This window comes from Cygnus olor, chromosome 3 (assembly GCF_009769625.2).
Source record: "Cygnus olor isolate bCygOlo1 chromosome 3, bCygOlo1.pri.v2, whole genome shotgun sequence".
NCBI lineage: Eukaryota > Metazoa > Chordata > Aves > Anseriformes > Anatidae > Cygnus > Cygnus olor.
The window spans coordinates 103,834,083-103,847,208 of NC_049171.1; the positions used below are offsets into that span (position 1 = coordinate 103,834,083).

Below are 13,126 nucleotides of genomic sequence, written 5' to 3' on the forward strand. Positions count from 1 at the left end.
AGTTTGAGTGCGCAACCGGGTTCAGAAATCCCCAATACCTTGTTGTACAGAAATCCCTAATCCCTTGCTGTATTGAAATCCCTAATCGCTTGCTGTACAGAAACTGCTAATACCTTGCAATTAAGTCTTGCGTGTGAACCTTGCCATTTATGAATCTTTAACTTTTAAAGTCACTGTTTTGATTGTAGCAAACACTACTGAATTATTCTGTTAGATAGACTAATGATTAACTGATCTTTAAGTGCTACTAAAGAAAAAACTATGCAATCTAATTTGTGATTTACCATAAAGGAATTAATAAATCTTAATTGCTGGTACATCAGATCTGTGTAAAAATGTTATCTGTGACACAGGGTGAACAATCTTCCTGCTACTTCTCAGAAACCCACAGCAGAACTTTTAGACTGAAGGAAGCTCCCTAGGAGTTGGTGCACACGTGTGTCTCTGTACATCTGTGTGGCTCTGGGGAGTGCACCTGAAAGCCTCTCTTCTGGTTAGACAGAGCAAATTGCTCTTTTAAAGCTCCAGTGCCGCTGCCCCTCCAAATGTGCAAATTTTCCACCTTCCTAAGCCTCTCTCCCCAAAGCCCTCCCAGCCTGCAGTCCAGGACCTCTGTGAAAGATGTGTTGCCTTCCTGTGGAGCACGAGCAGATCTTGGATAGCAGGAGTCCTGCTGTGCTGTTTGGTAATTGTAAAGGGGACAGAGTCTCCAGTGGAGTTGCTATCTTTTTGATTCTTTTGTAGCTGTGTCAGCAGATATAATAGCAAGCGTGGCTGGTCTGGAGATTCACTGCATATGTGAAATGGTCACTCTTCCTAAATGAAATGTACCTTAAATAGACACATTTAACAAGGCGGGATCTAAACATGCTTCAGACTGGATTATCAATGGATGCCATGCAATGACTCCCCAGTTTAAAGAGGAACCTGCAGTTAGATCAGTTCAATATACACTATAGGTCACAGGTTTAAACACAACAGGTCACTCCTAGTGACCTATCGACTCCAAAAACCCCAGACCTTGGAGCACAACCCTGTGAGTGTGTAGTGCAGGTGGGATTAGGGTCTGGGTGTTGCAGCTCAGTCCTGTCTCAGCACTGTAGCTTTAGGGAATCTGGTGAAGTATTTGTGGAAGCTGGTAGAAAGCCATCCCACCAATCTGTCTGGGGTGTTTGGTACAGATCCTGAGGAAAGGCAAGTGTCTGCCTTATTTAGGTCTCTCACAAGGAGTGACCATGAAGCACTCACTTGCTGAAATGAAATAAAGTAAATAACTCAAAAGATGCCCTGGGCCTAGACGTGATCCATGGCTAGAAGAGTCCTGGGCACTTCTGACCAGACTCCCTGCTCACACCGCCTCCCTGAAGGAGTCTGAAGCTCCTGCTCCATCCTGTAGCTTGTGCTCAAGTTGCAGATATACCTCATCACTAACACAGCATCTCAGTAACAGCTTTGTCCTCTCTGTCCTCAGGGAAGACTCAGAATCGAATCTGTAGTGTTGACAGAACTGATTTAAGATAAACCAGTTGGGATTTAACTACTCCTCTTTCCCCAGGCATTTCCAGCTAATAAGGATTTTGTCACTGTGACTGCCCTCAGCTTTGTGTGCTCCACCATCCTCCTGGGGGAGGGTTTGCTTTCCCACATGCTCCCCACTTTGGACTGGGCAATTAATGGTCATCTGTGTCTCTCCTCCTTTGCAGGAAGGGTCCACAATGCTCAATCCCAGCTCTGCTCTGAGGTTGGAGGAAGGTTGGCAAATAGCCGGGACAACAGGAAACCTCCAGAACCTGAAAAAATTTAATAATCAGGACTTCGGCCACCTCCGAGCCTTGTGTCTGAGCCAAGGCCGGCTGTTTGAGGATGACACCTTCCCTGCTCACATCAGCTCCATCGGTGCGAGCCTGCTCCCAGAGGACCAGCTGCAGCAAATAGAGTGGAGGAGGCCAACTGTGAGTTATACTAACCAGGGTGTTTCACAGCACTGCTGCTGAACGGGAGTGCTGATGGCCAGTGGGTAGAAGCCTTCACATTGAGGGGAAGAGGTCTGTGCTAAGCAGGGAAGCACTGGAAGCACAACACTAAAAGAAGGGAACCTTGGTGTGGGACGTGTGGAGGGAAGATAACCTCTCTACAGCATCTTTTTCCGCGTATCCAGTGTGAACTGCCCTTTGCAGGTCAGGGCAGCAAGGAGAAGGACACTGTAAAACACCTGAACAAGCACGGAGGTTTGCAGGCAGCCCATGGAAGGGATCATAAGTTCCGTTCATGCCCAGAGCACGTGGGTGGGAGCAGAGCAACTCTTTTCCTGAGGCTCTTCTGTCATCTCCAAGTCCTGGGGTTCACCAGCTGCCCCTTCAATTCCTGGACTTGCCTCTCTTCTGAAAACAAGTAACTTCCTCAATTTTAATTGTTCTTAACTGAGTAGTGACCTAAATTGGTTAAGCTGAGATTTTCTTTCTTGCTCTGTTAAATGTGTGGATTCTGACATTCCACTATTACAAGATCACGTGGCTTCACCCATGGCCAAAACCTCTGTATAGGTTTTTGTTGGCTGTGATGATACACTTCCACAGGAGGCAGCCAGCCTGTTGGTCTGTCAGATCTTGGGCCAACCAGTTCTCTAGAGTTACAGGACCAATTTCTGGCTACGGTTCAACTCTGGATAAGGCAAGCATACACACATACACACATACACACACACACACACACACACACACACACACACACACACACGCTCAATATTCTAACACTCTCACCTAGCTGCCTTTGCATTCTCTTTCCCTCACATCTGCCTAAACTCATCCCTCAGAGGGATGTTGCTGTGAAGGGGTCTTGGACATTCACTGCCTCTGGATCCATCCCATAGACCTAGAGGTACTAGGAGCAGATCTGACATACCATGCACTCTGCCACCATGCTAATTGCAAGATTGTCCTTCCAGTCTGTTTTCAAAGGGGTTTTCTAGTCTTCTAATGGAGACCATGTTACAAAGCTAGAAATATGCAATATCTGGCTCAGTAAGAGAGATATCTGCCTCCCTGGATTAGCATTTGTAACATTAATGACTTCATTAGATACATTATTGTAGGAAGATTTTTTTTGCCTGTGAACCTTACTAAAACTAGTGTTTCCACTTTCGTCTGTTTCTAGATGACTTTATGCAAATCTGAAAAGCTCTCAAATTCTATTAAAGAGCTATGATTTCTGTAATCTGAGCCACAGATGCAGCAATAGTTATTTCAAAGTAACTAGGATGCTTGCAGTTTTCCAGTTCAGGTTTAACGGTCTGATGTGATGTCATCTCCATCTGGCATATGAGTGTTTAACTTGGGACGTATAATCAAACAGTCAGCTCTCTTATCCTAGGACCTTATGTTCCATCATCGGACTGCACTGAATAGCAATGCTGTGTATCCATTGCTACTGGTAAAGCAACTGGATTAGCCGCACATAGCTGTTTTGCTGGCATTTACTGAGTGCGGTGCTAGTGCCTGTGGCCTTTGTCTCCCCTGAGCTGGAGCAAAACAGTCTTCCTGACGGCAATCTCCATGCCCAGGGTGTAGGAACAGTAACTGTCAAACTGAAGAAATGGAAACTAGAAACAGAACAGAAACCAGAAAATATTTTTTATTCAGACAGCTTATATATAGAACTACTACACTCTATTCACTTGGTACCTATCATATATGCTTCTAGTATGTACAGTGTTGATGTCCAACCCCATCACCTGCTGCTTTGCTATCTGGTCCCAGCCCTGGTGGAAGAACGCTATCTGTTATGTGGGGCGTAATGTGGTATGGAGAAGCAGCAGTTTCAGCAGAAGCAGCATCCTGGATGCCAAACAGGGAGTGGCTGTGGTGTTGTGGAAAAAGGGATGGGGCCTGAGGATTGATCTTTGCACTGACTGCTGTTGAAGCAGGGCCTGACCATGTCTTCAGTGGGTTTCTTCTCAGGTGGCGTTCCTTCACAGCCAGTTCCAGTGAAAATGCAGCTTTTTTTAGACTAGTACTTCGCTTACTTTGCTTGCATCGTCTTAACAGATGGGGATAGTCTCTCCTGAAGTAGGGGTTATGGTAGAAGAGTAACTACAAAATGCAAATGAGAAAAGTTAGTTAACACCATTTCAAGACCGGGAAAGACAGATATGATAGCTAAGAATTAGAATCACAAAAGACAAACGCTGAAGACTCTCAGGGGCATTTTAAACGTTCTCCATGTGATTAATATGGTATGGCACGGTTCTGTTAAGCAATAACCACCCTTGCATTTTTGCCATTTGAGTGTAGCAGAGAAATTTAAGATTTTAAAAAGCATAAAAACTGGTTTAGAAACCCAAATACCACCAACTTTTGGCCACCTCAGTTGGGACTGACTGGGTATCAATCCCACTAACACGATCTGAGAGGTATTTCATGGGTAGGGGGACTAACATACCTTGCTAAAAGCAGAGACTGCTCCTTTATCAGCTAGAAATTCATCACATGAGGAAGATCTTGTCAAATCCCATTGCATTTTGCAGAATCCATGAAGATGAAGCTGGAGAATGAAAGTTTTCATGCTATCAATTTCAAAAGCTCGCAGAGGTCCTCTCCTTGTCAGCAGTTCCATTTTGAAGAGTTTTTCCACGATCACTATGCAGTTTCCATCGTCACCCCACCAAATGGACTGAAACCGATTGCTTCCAACAATTTCCCAGAGTTTTTTCAGAAAGGATTGGGGTGACAAGTCATTGGCTTTGCCAGAGCTTTCATCAGAAAAATTAAGATGCGCTCTTTTTGTGCAGGGTTCATCACATGAACCTTGAAAAGTGTTTTCTTCTTTTATAGATCCTAGGGCAGCATCATGAGCTGCTCTTTTATCACCTACTTGAGGAGAAGCTGAGACTGCCAAATCAATGGGCTTGTTCCAAACAGAAACGTTTGATGTTTCCGTTGAAGATGGCTCCATTGAAATTGTTTTTCTAGTTGGACAGAAGTTTCTGTCCATAGCCACTTCCTTGACCAACTGGGCTCTGTCCTGCCAAACAGGGGGATGAAGTGCAGCTGCACCCACCTGTGGCCTAGGGAGTGTGGTAGAAGTTTACCAAATGTTACCATGGTGCCTATGCTGCGTCACGGTGACATCACAGACCAGTGTCCAACTGCCAGCAAAATGGAGCAGCAACAGACAGAATTGCTAACTAGGCTGCTTTTCATTGGCAGAGCTGCAGATGCCTTCAGTTGAGAGTAAAGAAGTAAATGAAACTATATTTCAGCTTGGTGTGTCCTGAGAGGCGAGCACTAGGAGCTGTTCCCCAAGGAAGAAGGGGGAAGACTGCAGTGTTAAGAATAAAAGTGCAGAATTTTAAATTTTAAAACTGCAGAATTGTCAGTTAGACACCATTTGCACATACACAAATATCCATACCCTCTTTGCTCTTAAGTTACTGAGATGGTAACTGTAAGGAAATATGATCCAAGGTATTTAAACTACCTAAACCAATAGGCAAAAAGATACCTGTAATTTCCCCAAGGAACTTTGACATACCAGAATATGCATCCCTGAGAGTAAGTGTAGTTGCATCCTGCCTACAGAGCATGGCCAATTTAACACACATCTATTTTTCTCACCCTCTACCACTGGCTCCTTCTGACATGGAAAAAAAAAGTGGCTGGGAATGTACCTGTGACAAAAATCGCACCTTCAGTCTATTAATCTCTTAGCTTCCATCTTCAAAGTCATATAGGATCTTAATATTTAAGTGCATATAATTGTAGATAGCAATTATATCTGCTGTTGTTGTTCCAGATCCAATATAGCAGTTGAGCAACGCGCTTCATCTATTTTACCTTGAGAATTGCCAATTATGTTCAGTTTGGAGTCTTCATATCTGGTGGTAATGTATATGGTAGTAATGGACTTCTGAAATAGCCAATGTGTGTTTCCTCTGCATCATCACAGTCTGTTCATAGCATCAGGGCACAGACTTCTCAGTATGTCTCATATATCTGGTGTGAGGAGAAGGGAAGAACAGAGTCTTTAACGAGGACTTGAGCAAGAGTCATGCCTTGTTCTTTTAGCAAAGACTCAGGGAACTGTGCTACTGCAATTAAAAAAAAATCTAAAAAATATTGGGGAAGTCGTATAGTCTGAGCCAATGCTTGTTTGCTGGGACTCACTACTTAAATTCTTTAATTATCAAAGTGATTTGTTATTTGACTCAGCCACTTTGCAAAAGGGCTTGGTCACATTTTTACCTCTTCTGCCCTTTGCAGAGCAAATATAACCCTCTTCCAGGAACAGTGTGCTTATCATGATTCTACACTATTTTGATGATGCTTTGTTTATCGGCATTTCATTTAATTCCCAGAGACTTTCAGGAAATAACTTCAATGTTAAGGAAATTTGAAAACAGAAACTGACAAAACCAAAACGGGACATATAAAAAATTGTGTTGGGATTTCCACACAGCTAAGCTGAGCTGGAGTTCCTACTGCATCAGTTTTGGCCTGTCTGTAGCTGGAGGGGTGAAAACAAGAGCTTTTATTCAGGAAAACAAAACAAAACAGACATCAGTTTGGAGTTAATCTAAAACTTTAGCCCAAATGGAACAGGGAAGAAATGAAGAAAAACCTATCAAATATTAAAAAAAAAAAAAAAAAAAAAGAGAAAACAAATATACAATGTCATGTGAGCTGCGTTAAGCAAATTAAGGGAGGTGTGTGGCAATGAGGGATGATGCTAACCTGCACTGCCTGCAGGCCTGTCACTATGGGGCTGTTTTCTGGCATGAGCCAAAGTTCATAAAATCATGAAATGGTTTGGGTTGGAAGGGACCTTAAAGATCACCTAATTCCAACCCCCCTGCCATGGGCAGGGACACCTCCCACCAGACCAGGTTGCCCAAAGCCCCATCCAGCCTGGCCTTGAACACCTCCAGGGGTGGGGCATCCACAGCTTCTCTGGGCAACCAGTGCCAGTGCCTCACCACCCTCATAATAAGGAATTTCTTCTTTATATCTAATCTAAATCTACCCTTTTTTCATTTAAAGCCGTTACTCCTTGTCCTCCTCCCTGAAAAAAGGTTATTTTATTTTTCTTAATTGTCATGCTGTTAAAGAGGGAACACTATGGCCAGTGATGTGAGGATGTGTCAGGAAGTTGAGGCTGGGGCAGGGGAAGCAGCACAAGTACAGCCTGTGGGAAAGATGTGGTACTGTGGCACAAGCTGGTGGGAACAGAAATGGGACTGGGAATTTGTTGCAGGGTTAAGGTGATCTGACAGGGAGGCAGTTCTGCAAAGAGTCATCCTCTCCCTCTTAATCCTCAGATTCATTATGCTGGATCAGAGGGAAGTCTGGTGGAAATGTGTCTGTGGCCAGACCACCATCCTGTGTAGCAGCCTGCAGTCAGACTGGCTTATGCTACCCAGTAAATCCAACCACAGGCTTTCAATTTTCCACAGTAATATAAGACTGAGTCCTTTGGATATATCTGCATGTGCCCTACATCTACACTGATCGCCCCCAGCTTCTCCTTCACCAGCTTCGTAGCCCTTCTCTGGACACGCTCCAGGGCCTCGATGTCCTTCTTGTAGCGAGGGGCCCAAAGCTGAACACAGCACTCAAGGTGAGGCCTCACCAGAGCAGAGTACAGGGGGACGATCACCTCCCTGCTCCTGCTGGCTACGCTATTCCTGACGCAAGCCAGGATGCCGTGGGCCTTCTTGGCCACCTGGGCATGCTGCTGGCTCATGTTCAGGCGAGCATCAGTCAGCACCCCCAGATCCTTTTCCTCTGCACAGCTTTCCAGCCACTCTGCCCCAAGCCTGTAGCGTTGCAATACGTAATGAAATCTTCACTGGGCCAGGGAAAATAAGTGATGATAGATTTCTCCTGGGGAATGAGATCAGACAGAACAGTTGATTTATAGCCCATATGGTTGCCTTCATTGCTGGACTAGTAGATATTATGAGAAGAGATCACGTGCCTCTTTGAGCTCTGTCTTTTTCTCCCTCCAGCTAATGTTATGGAAATTATGCAAGAGTCAATCACCATAACAGGGTTCAGTTCTAGGTTTATGCAATGTTAATAAGCAAAAAAAAAAAAAAAAAACCAAAAACAAAACAAAAAAAAAATCCCACACTTCTGCAGAGTTAAAGTTACAGCAACAGCTCAAGCTCTTCAAGAGACCCTGAACAAAGAAATCCCTATGCAATTATGCCCTTACACTGTACATTCCCAACCCCTCACCTGATAGTCCAGACCAATAGTAATATTAGGGTTGGAGGTCTTTCTTCTCTGGATTGGTTCCCTTCATTGTCTCTAGATAAGCCGTTCTCTCCTATCTTCAGGGCTGTGGAATCTGCTGATGGTTGCAGAGTCTGTCAATATAGTCTTCTTTACTTATCTTCCAGTTCAAGCAGGCTCTGTGGCCTTTCTTGCTTGTAACTGGGTAAAAGTTCAATAGCCTATGGCCTTAGACTTCAATGTTAGCTACTTGTGCTAAGCATGTTCTATATAAAATCCTTCTCTACAAATAGCATACTAAATCACACATCACTAAAATGGAAGAGTCTTGGGGAAAATGCTACAAGGCCTCATCATATTTTTTTCAGAGAAACAGAGCAATATTTCTGGACAGAGTTATAAATATGTAGTTTCTGTATTTGTCACGCAGTTTGAGCGCTAGTGGATTTTAAAGGCTGCACATCTATGTGCATAGTAGCTAGGCACATAGTTAGGTTTTGCTATAACAGACAACAGTTTCTGGTGCTTTATAACTGCTGTATTTCCTTGGAAGGAAAAAAAGATATTTGGAGCCTACCTTTCCTCCCTTTCTTTCCAGTTAAGTATGCCCAGATTTCCAAAATGCTGCTCCTGTCACGGATAGGATAGGATAGTTCATTCAGAAGAGACCTACAAAGATCTTCTAGCCTAACCACCTTAGGGTTAACCAAAAGTTAAAGCATATTATTGAGGGTATTGTCCAAATGCCACTTGAAAACTGACAGACATGGGGCATCAGCTGCCTCACTAGAACACCTGTTCCTTTGTTTGACCACCTGCATGATAAAGAATTTTTTTGTTACATCCAGTCTGAATGTCCCCCTGGTGCAGCTTTGTGCTGTTCCCACACATTCTGTCATTGGTTAGCAGGGGGAAGAGATTGGTGCCTCTGTCTCCATGTCCCCTCCTCAGGAATTGGGAGAGAGCAATGAAGTTGCCTCTTAGCCTTCTTTTCTGCAAACTAGATAACCCAAGTGTTCTCAGCCTCTCCTCATAGAACATAACTTCCAGCCCTTTAACTGGCTTTCTTGCCCTCCTCTGGACACTTTCAAAGATCTTAACAGCCTTTTTATATTGTGGAGCCCAGAGTTGTGCACAATATTCAAAATAAATCACTTGTGGCAAATCCCCAAACTCCTCAACTAAGTGTAGATGCCTGCGTGTCAGCAGCGTGTCCCCTTTCCATCAAGAAAGACACTTACCCAGACTGTTTTCCCTCGTGTCACCAGGCCAGTGAGAGCATGATCCATCTGCCAGCCTGGAGAGACAATACTGTGTAGAACTCTCTCCAGCTGGGGAAATTTCTTAGAAGGGTTTGATCACCGTGAAGCTGTTTCAGAAAACTGACAGCATTTGCTGATGCTGATCTCATGCGAACATGTGAGTCCTGTTTTGTGCTGGTCTCATGTTTGTGCAGCATGTCAAATTGATTGGGCAGAAGAAATGCCAGGGCCTGCTTAAGGAAGAGCTGCTGTATTAATTTTCTCAGTGAGAGGCTTTTTTTTTCCTCTTATCTCTTCATTTTCTTTGGTGTGCAGTGACTCTCTTATTTAAGGCTGAATGCTCTTTCAAAACAGAGCCTTATTCACTGGGAGCGTGCCAAAGGTAATCACGGGGGATGCTCAGAAACATCCTACCCAAGCACGCAGATATCCCAGACTAATAGCAGAGGCAGAGGGGAGGATGGTTTACATTTCTGTGCACAAGACCAAACTCTGAAGTGTTTCGTCCTTCACTGACCAAACAAGACTCTCAAAGAATGCAAAGAAAATTCTCCCTGAATTAAAAATAACCGGGCCAAGTCTGTGGGATTTTGCAGCCAGAGATTGAGCACTCTTTCTATAGCTTCCTCACTGAAAGTGATGAAAAGCAGCCCCAGCAGATCTGTATGAGTCTCGCGTGGAAAAGCTCAGAGCATAAAACTTGCACAGATCCAATACTGAGCTGAAGTACAGTCCCTGCTCCATGTTGCTTGGAAAGCTCTGTGTAGTTGTCCCCCAAGAGACTGCATGGTTTGGCAGCTGGGCCCAGAGCCCTCTGAAAGGTGTTGGTAGCATTAGAGAAGCTCATGTGAAAATCCTTTGAGGGACTCTGCAAGGCCCCTCTGCAAGGGAACGTGCTGCTGGCAAAGACTAGGTACCCACACTGATCTCAGCATTTTCTTTCTTCCAGGAACTTCGAAGAAATCCCTGTTTGATCATGGATGGAGTTAGCAGATTCGATATTATTCAAGGACAAATAGGTAAGGTTATGTTCCTGTTTAGGAAAAGATTGGCACAAACCAATAACCTGTGGTTGCTTTGCTGTGTTCTGAGTTCTTGGTGGAAAGGCATGGACCATGGTGCCTGCAGTAAACAAATAATTAGTGTGGGTCACTCCAGACCGCCACGAATCCCCACACAATTTATTGGAGATATTTAGCAGGATTGCCAAATGCAGCAGCTGTTTCTTGTAGGAGCTTCAAGTACAAAGGTGAAACACAGTTACGTAGGGTAAGTAGGCACAGCTCAAACATGTGTAGGACTGAATTTTCTTTTCATCCTAATGTCTCCACATGGTCACTCTCAGTGTTGTTTTTTTTTCCCTTTTTTTTTTCTATTGATATTTCTGTCCATCTTCTATGATACTCACCCAGATATGTGTCTGCACCTCATTGTCAGTTCCATCTTTTTCTCCCAGCTCATAATCGTGTTTGTCTTTGTGAGTAGCTCTGCTTTGAGATTAAAATAAATGTCTTCCCATTTCTCACCCCAACTGAGAGTTTTGAAGAGACTGCGGGTCTCAACATGACCACAAAAGAGGAGTATAAAAGTAGCAAAGGATGGCTTAAGTTGCATCAGGGTTCATTTCTGGTGAATGCTGGTTGGTGTTTTGATGTTTTTGGGGGGCAGAGAAGGAAGACAGAAGAATGCTGTTTTCTTTTATCAAGCTGTTTCATAGATGTCTTAGATGTTGAAGTCTGCTCTTCTAAGGAGTTAGTTATGATCCACAACTGTGAATAACTGGCTGAATGTACTGTATTCTTCCCTCCCTTGAGGTGACTGCTGGGTGCTGGCTGCCCTGGGCTCCCTGACAATGCAGAAGCAATTTTTGGAAAATGTTTTACCAAAGGACCAAGGATTCCAGAATGATTATGCTGGGATATTCCATTTCCGGGTATGTATTCTCTGCTATATTGGTACTGCTGGCGTTTGGCTGGTTGGATTACACAGGGATCCAAACTACAGTCCCAGGTCTTGACATCTTTGCATGCTTTGGTTTTTCAGTGCTAAGAACCAATTCAGAATTTTTCAGAAAATCCCAAGTTTTCTAATGGGTCCTCATGCTCCAGGTGGTACTATCAAACTTCAGGGAATTTGAAGCCCTTTTCTGAAAGTTATGACTAATGCCCATCTCCAGAGGTACAGCTACCAGCTGTTTGAACAGGTCTGTGCAGATATGTTTTGAAAGACATTCTGAAGTCTGCTTTGATTTGGACGTTTTATTGTTACTGTCAGTGCTCCTGTGGTTTTTATCTATTTTCTCATTTTCTGTTTTCCAATATACTTCAGTTTTCCCTTTTAGCTGGTGGAGTTTACTTGAAATTACAAATCCTGGGAAACAGATCAGAACAATGGAGATTTAATTCAGAGAGAGGAGCAAAGGTCTCTAGTAAATTTCACTTTCTACCAACTCTTGAAATTCTCTGAATCTCCTGTGTGAGTGACTGGGATACTGGCAGTCAGGCCCTGGTTTCTTGTCTCTGAGTCAGCCAAGTGTCTTACAGGATTAAAACCACTTGCCTCCAGAAGCTAAACTGGAGGTAGAGAGAATCAGTATATTCCTTGGCCATTCATCATCCCCCTGTTTTCACAATCTGTTATATGCAGAGAGCTCTGGCACTGGCTCTTTGACCCCCTGGAGCTCTCATGGAGCAGCACCAGGAGGATTATCTTGCAGGCAGTCTAAATTTTGCTCTGTTCCTTTGCCCTTCAGAATGCCAGATATTTCTGTCTTGACCCATTTCTAGCAAGCAGAGGTGCTTTTATAGGAGACAAACCAGCTGAAGGGACACCAGACTGCTTAAAACACATTAAAAGGATACAAGATAAATTTTCTTTCATGAGAGCTTTGAAAAGATTAGTTGTGAGCAATCCTTAACTCTTAAGCAATATAAATACTTTACAATATTTGAAAATGTCATCACACCTTCAAATCAATGTCACTGTTTCTGGCTTTCCAAGCAGTAAACCCTTGAGTAATCTACTCGGAATGGAAATGCCTTCTCAGCAATGTCTTTCAATTATTCCATCAAAGATATTTTACTGCCATCCACAGGCTAAGCTACCAGTCCTCAGAAGAATCTCAAACAAGACATACTGTATACAAATATACAAATTATAGCTTATAATTTTTTCCTTTCTGGATCTGGAGAACATTGCCTCTCAGTATTACAAAGGGCTGCTCCAGGCTTCCTACACAACACTCAGCAGCTTGAGTTAAGGGTGTTAAGTACTTTATCAGCAGCAGTTAAGATGAGTGACATTTTTGTCTAGGGAATAATTACAGTGACATTATTTCACCAGGAATTAAGTTAGACCCTTGTTTATGCAGGAATCACTTTCTCTGCCACAGAAACTCTGATGCCTCCGAGGCAGGGCGTGCTATGTGTGAGCAAGAAGTGGGCAAGGAGCAGATCAGTCTGGGGAAAAAACAAAAATGTTTCTTAGGAACTACAGGGGATTATGGCAGAATGCGTCAATTTAAGGCATGGGGAACCTTACCAGATCTGGTCTTGTGCTTTTCTAACAGAGCAGCTCATTTTGAGGTTTTTCACTGACCAAAGCCGATGAAATAAAATCATGGTAGACTAAATC

General features: G+C 43.6%; 2 protein-coding genes across 3 annotated transcripts in view; one reads left to right on the top strand and one right to left on the bottom strand.

Moving 5' to 3' along the window:
* Positions 1-1,715: 1,715 nt before the first annotated feature.
* LOC121066903 (calpain-13-like) overlaps positions 1,716-13,126 on the top strand; it is a 46,302-nt gene continuing 34,891 nt past the window's right edge. Inside the window, exons 1-3 of the mRNA XM_040550695.1 lie at positions 1,716-1,952; positions 10,443-10,512; positions 11,308-11,426. Of these exons, the coding sequence (XP_040406629.1) occupies positions 1,716-1,952; positions 10,443-10,512; positions 11,308-11,426 (426 nt within the window). The remainder of the gene's footprint in view (positions 1,953-10,442; positions 10,513-11,307; positions 11,427-13,126) is intronic.
* LOC121066902 (heat shock transcription factor, Y-linked-like) lies at positions 3,625-9,665 on the bottom strand. 2 transcript variants are annotated; one of them, XM_040550694.1, is made up of 4 exons: positions 9,473-9,665; positions 8,235-8,346; positions 4,438-5,990; positions 3,625-4,088 (listed from the first exon to the last, which is right to left on the bottom strand). In XM_040550694.1, exons 3-4 carry the CDS (start codon positions 4,987-4,989, stop codon positions 3,696-3,698), a joined length of 945 nt encoding a protein of 314 aa, XP_040406628.1. In that variant the 5' UTR covers positions 4,990-5,990; positions 8,235-8,346; positions 9,473-9,665; the 3' UTR covers positions 3,625-3,695. The 2 variants fall into 2 exon arrangements, with proteins under 2 accessions (XP_040406628.1, XP_040406627.1); XM_040550693.1 differs by having other exon boundaries at positions 8,235-8,349.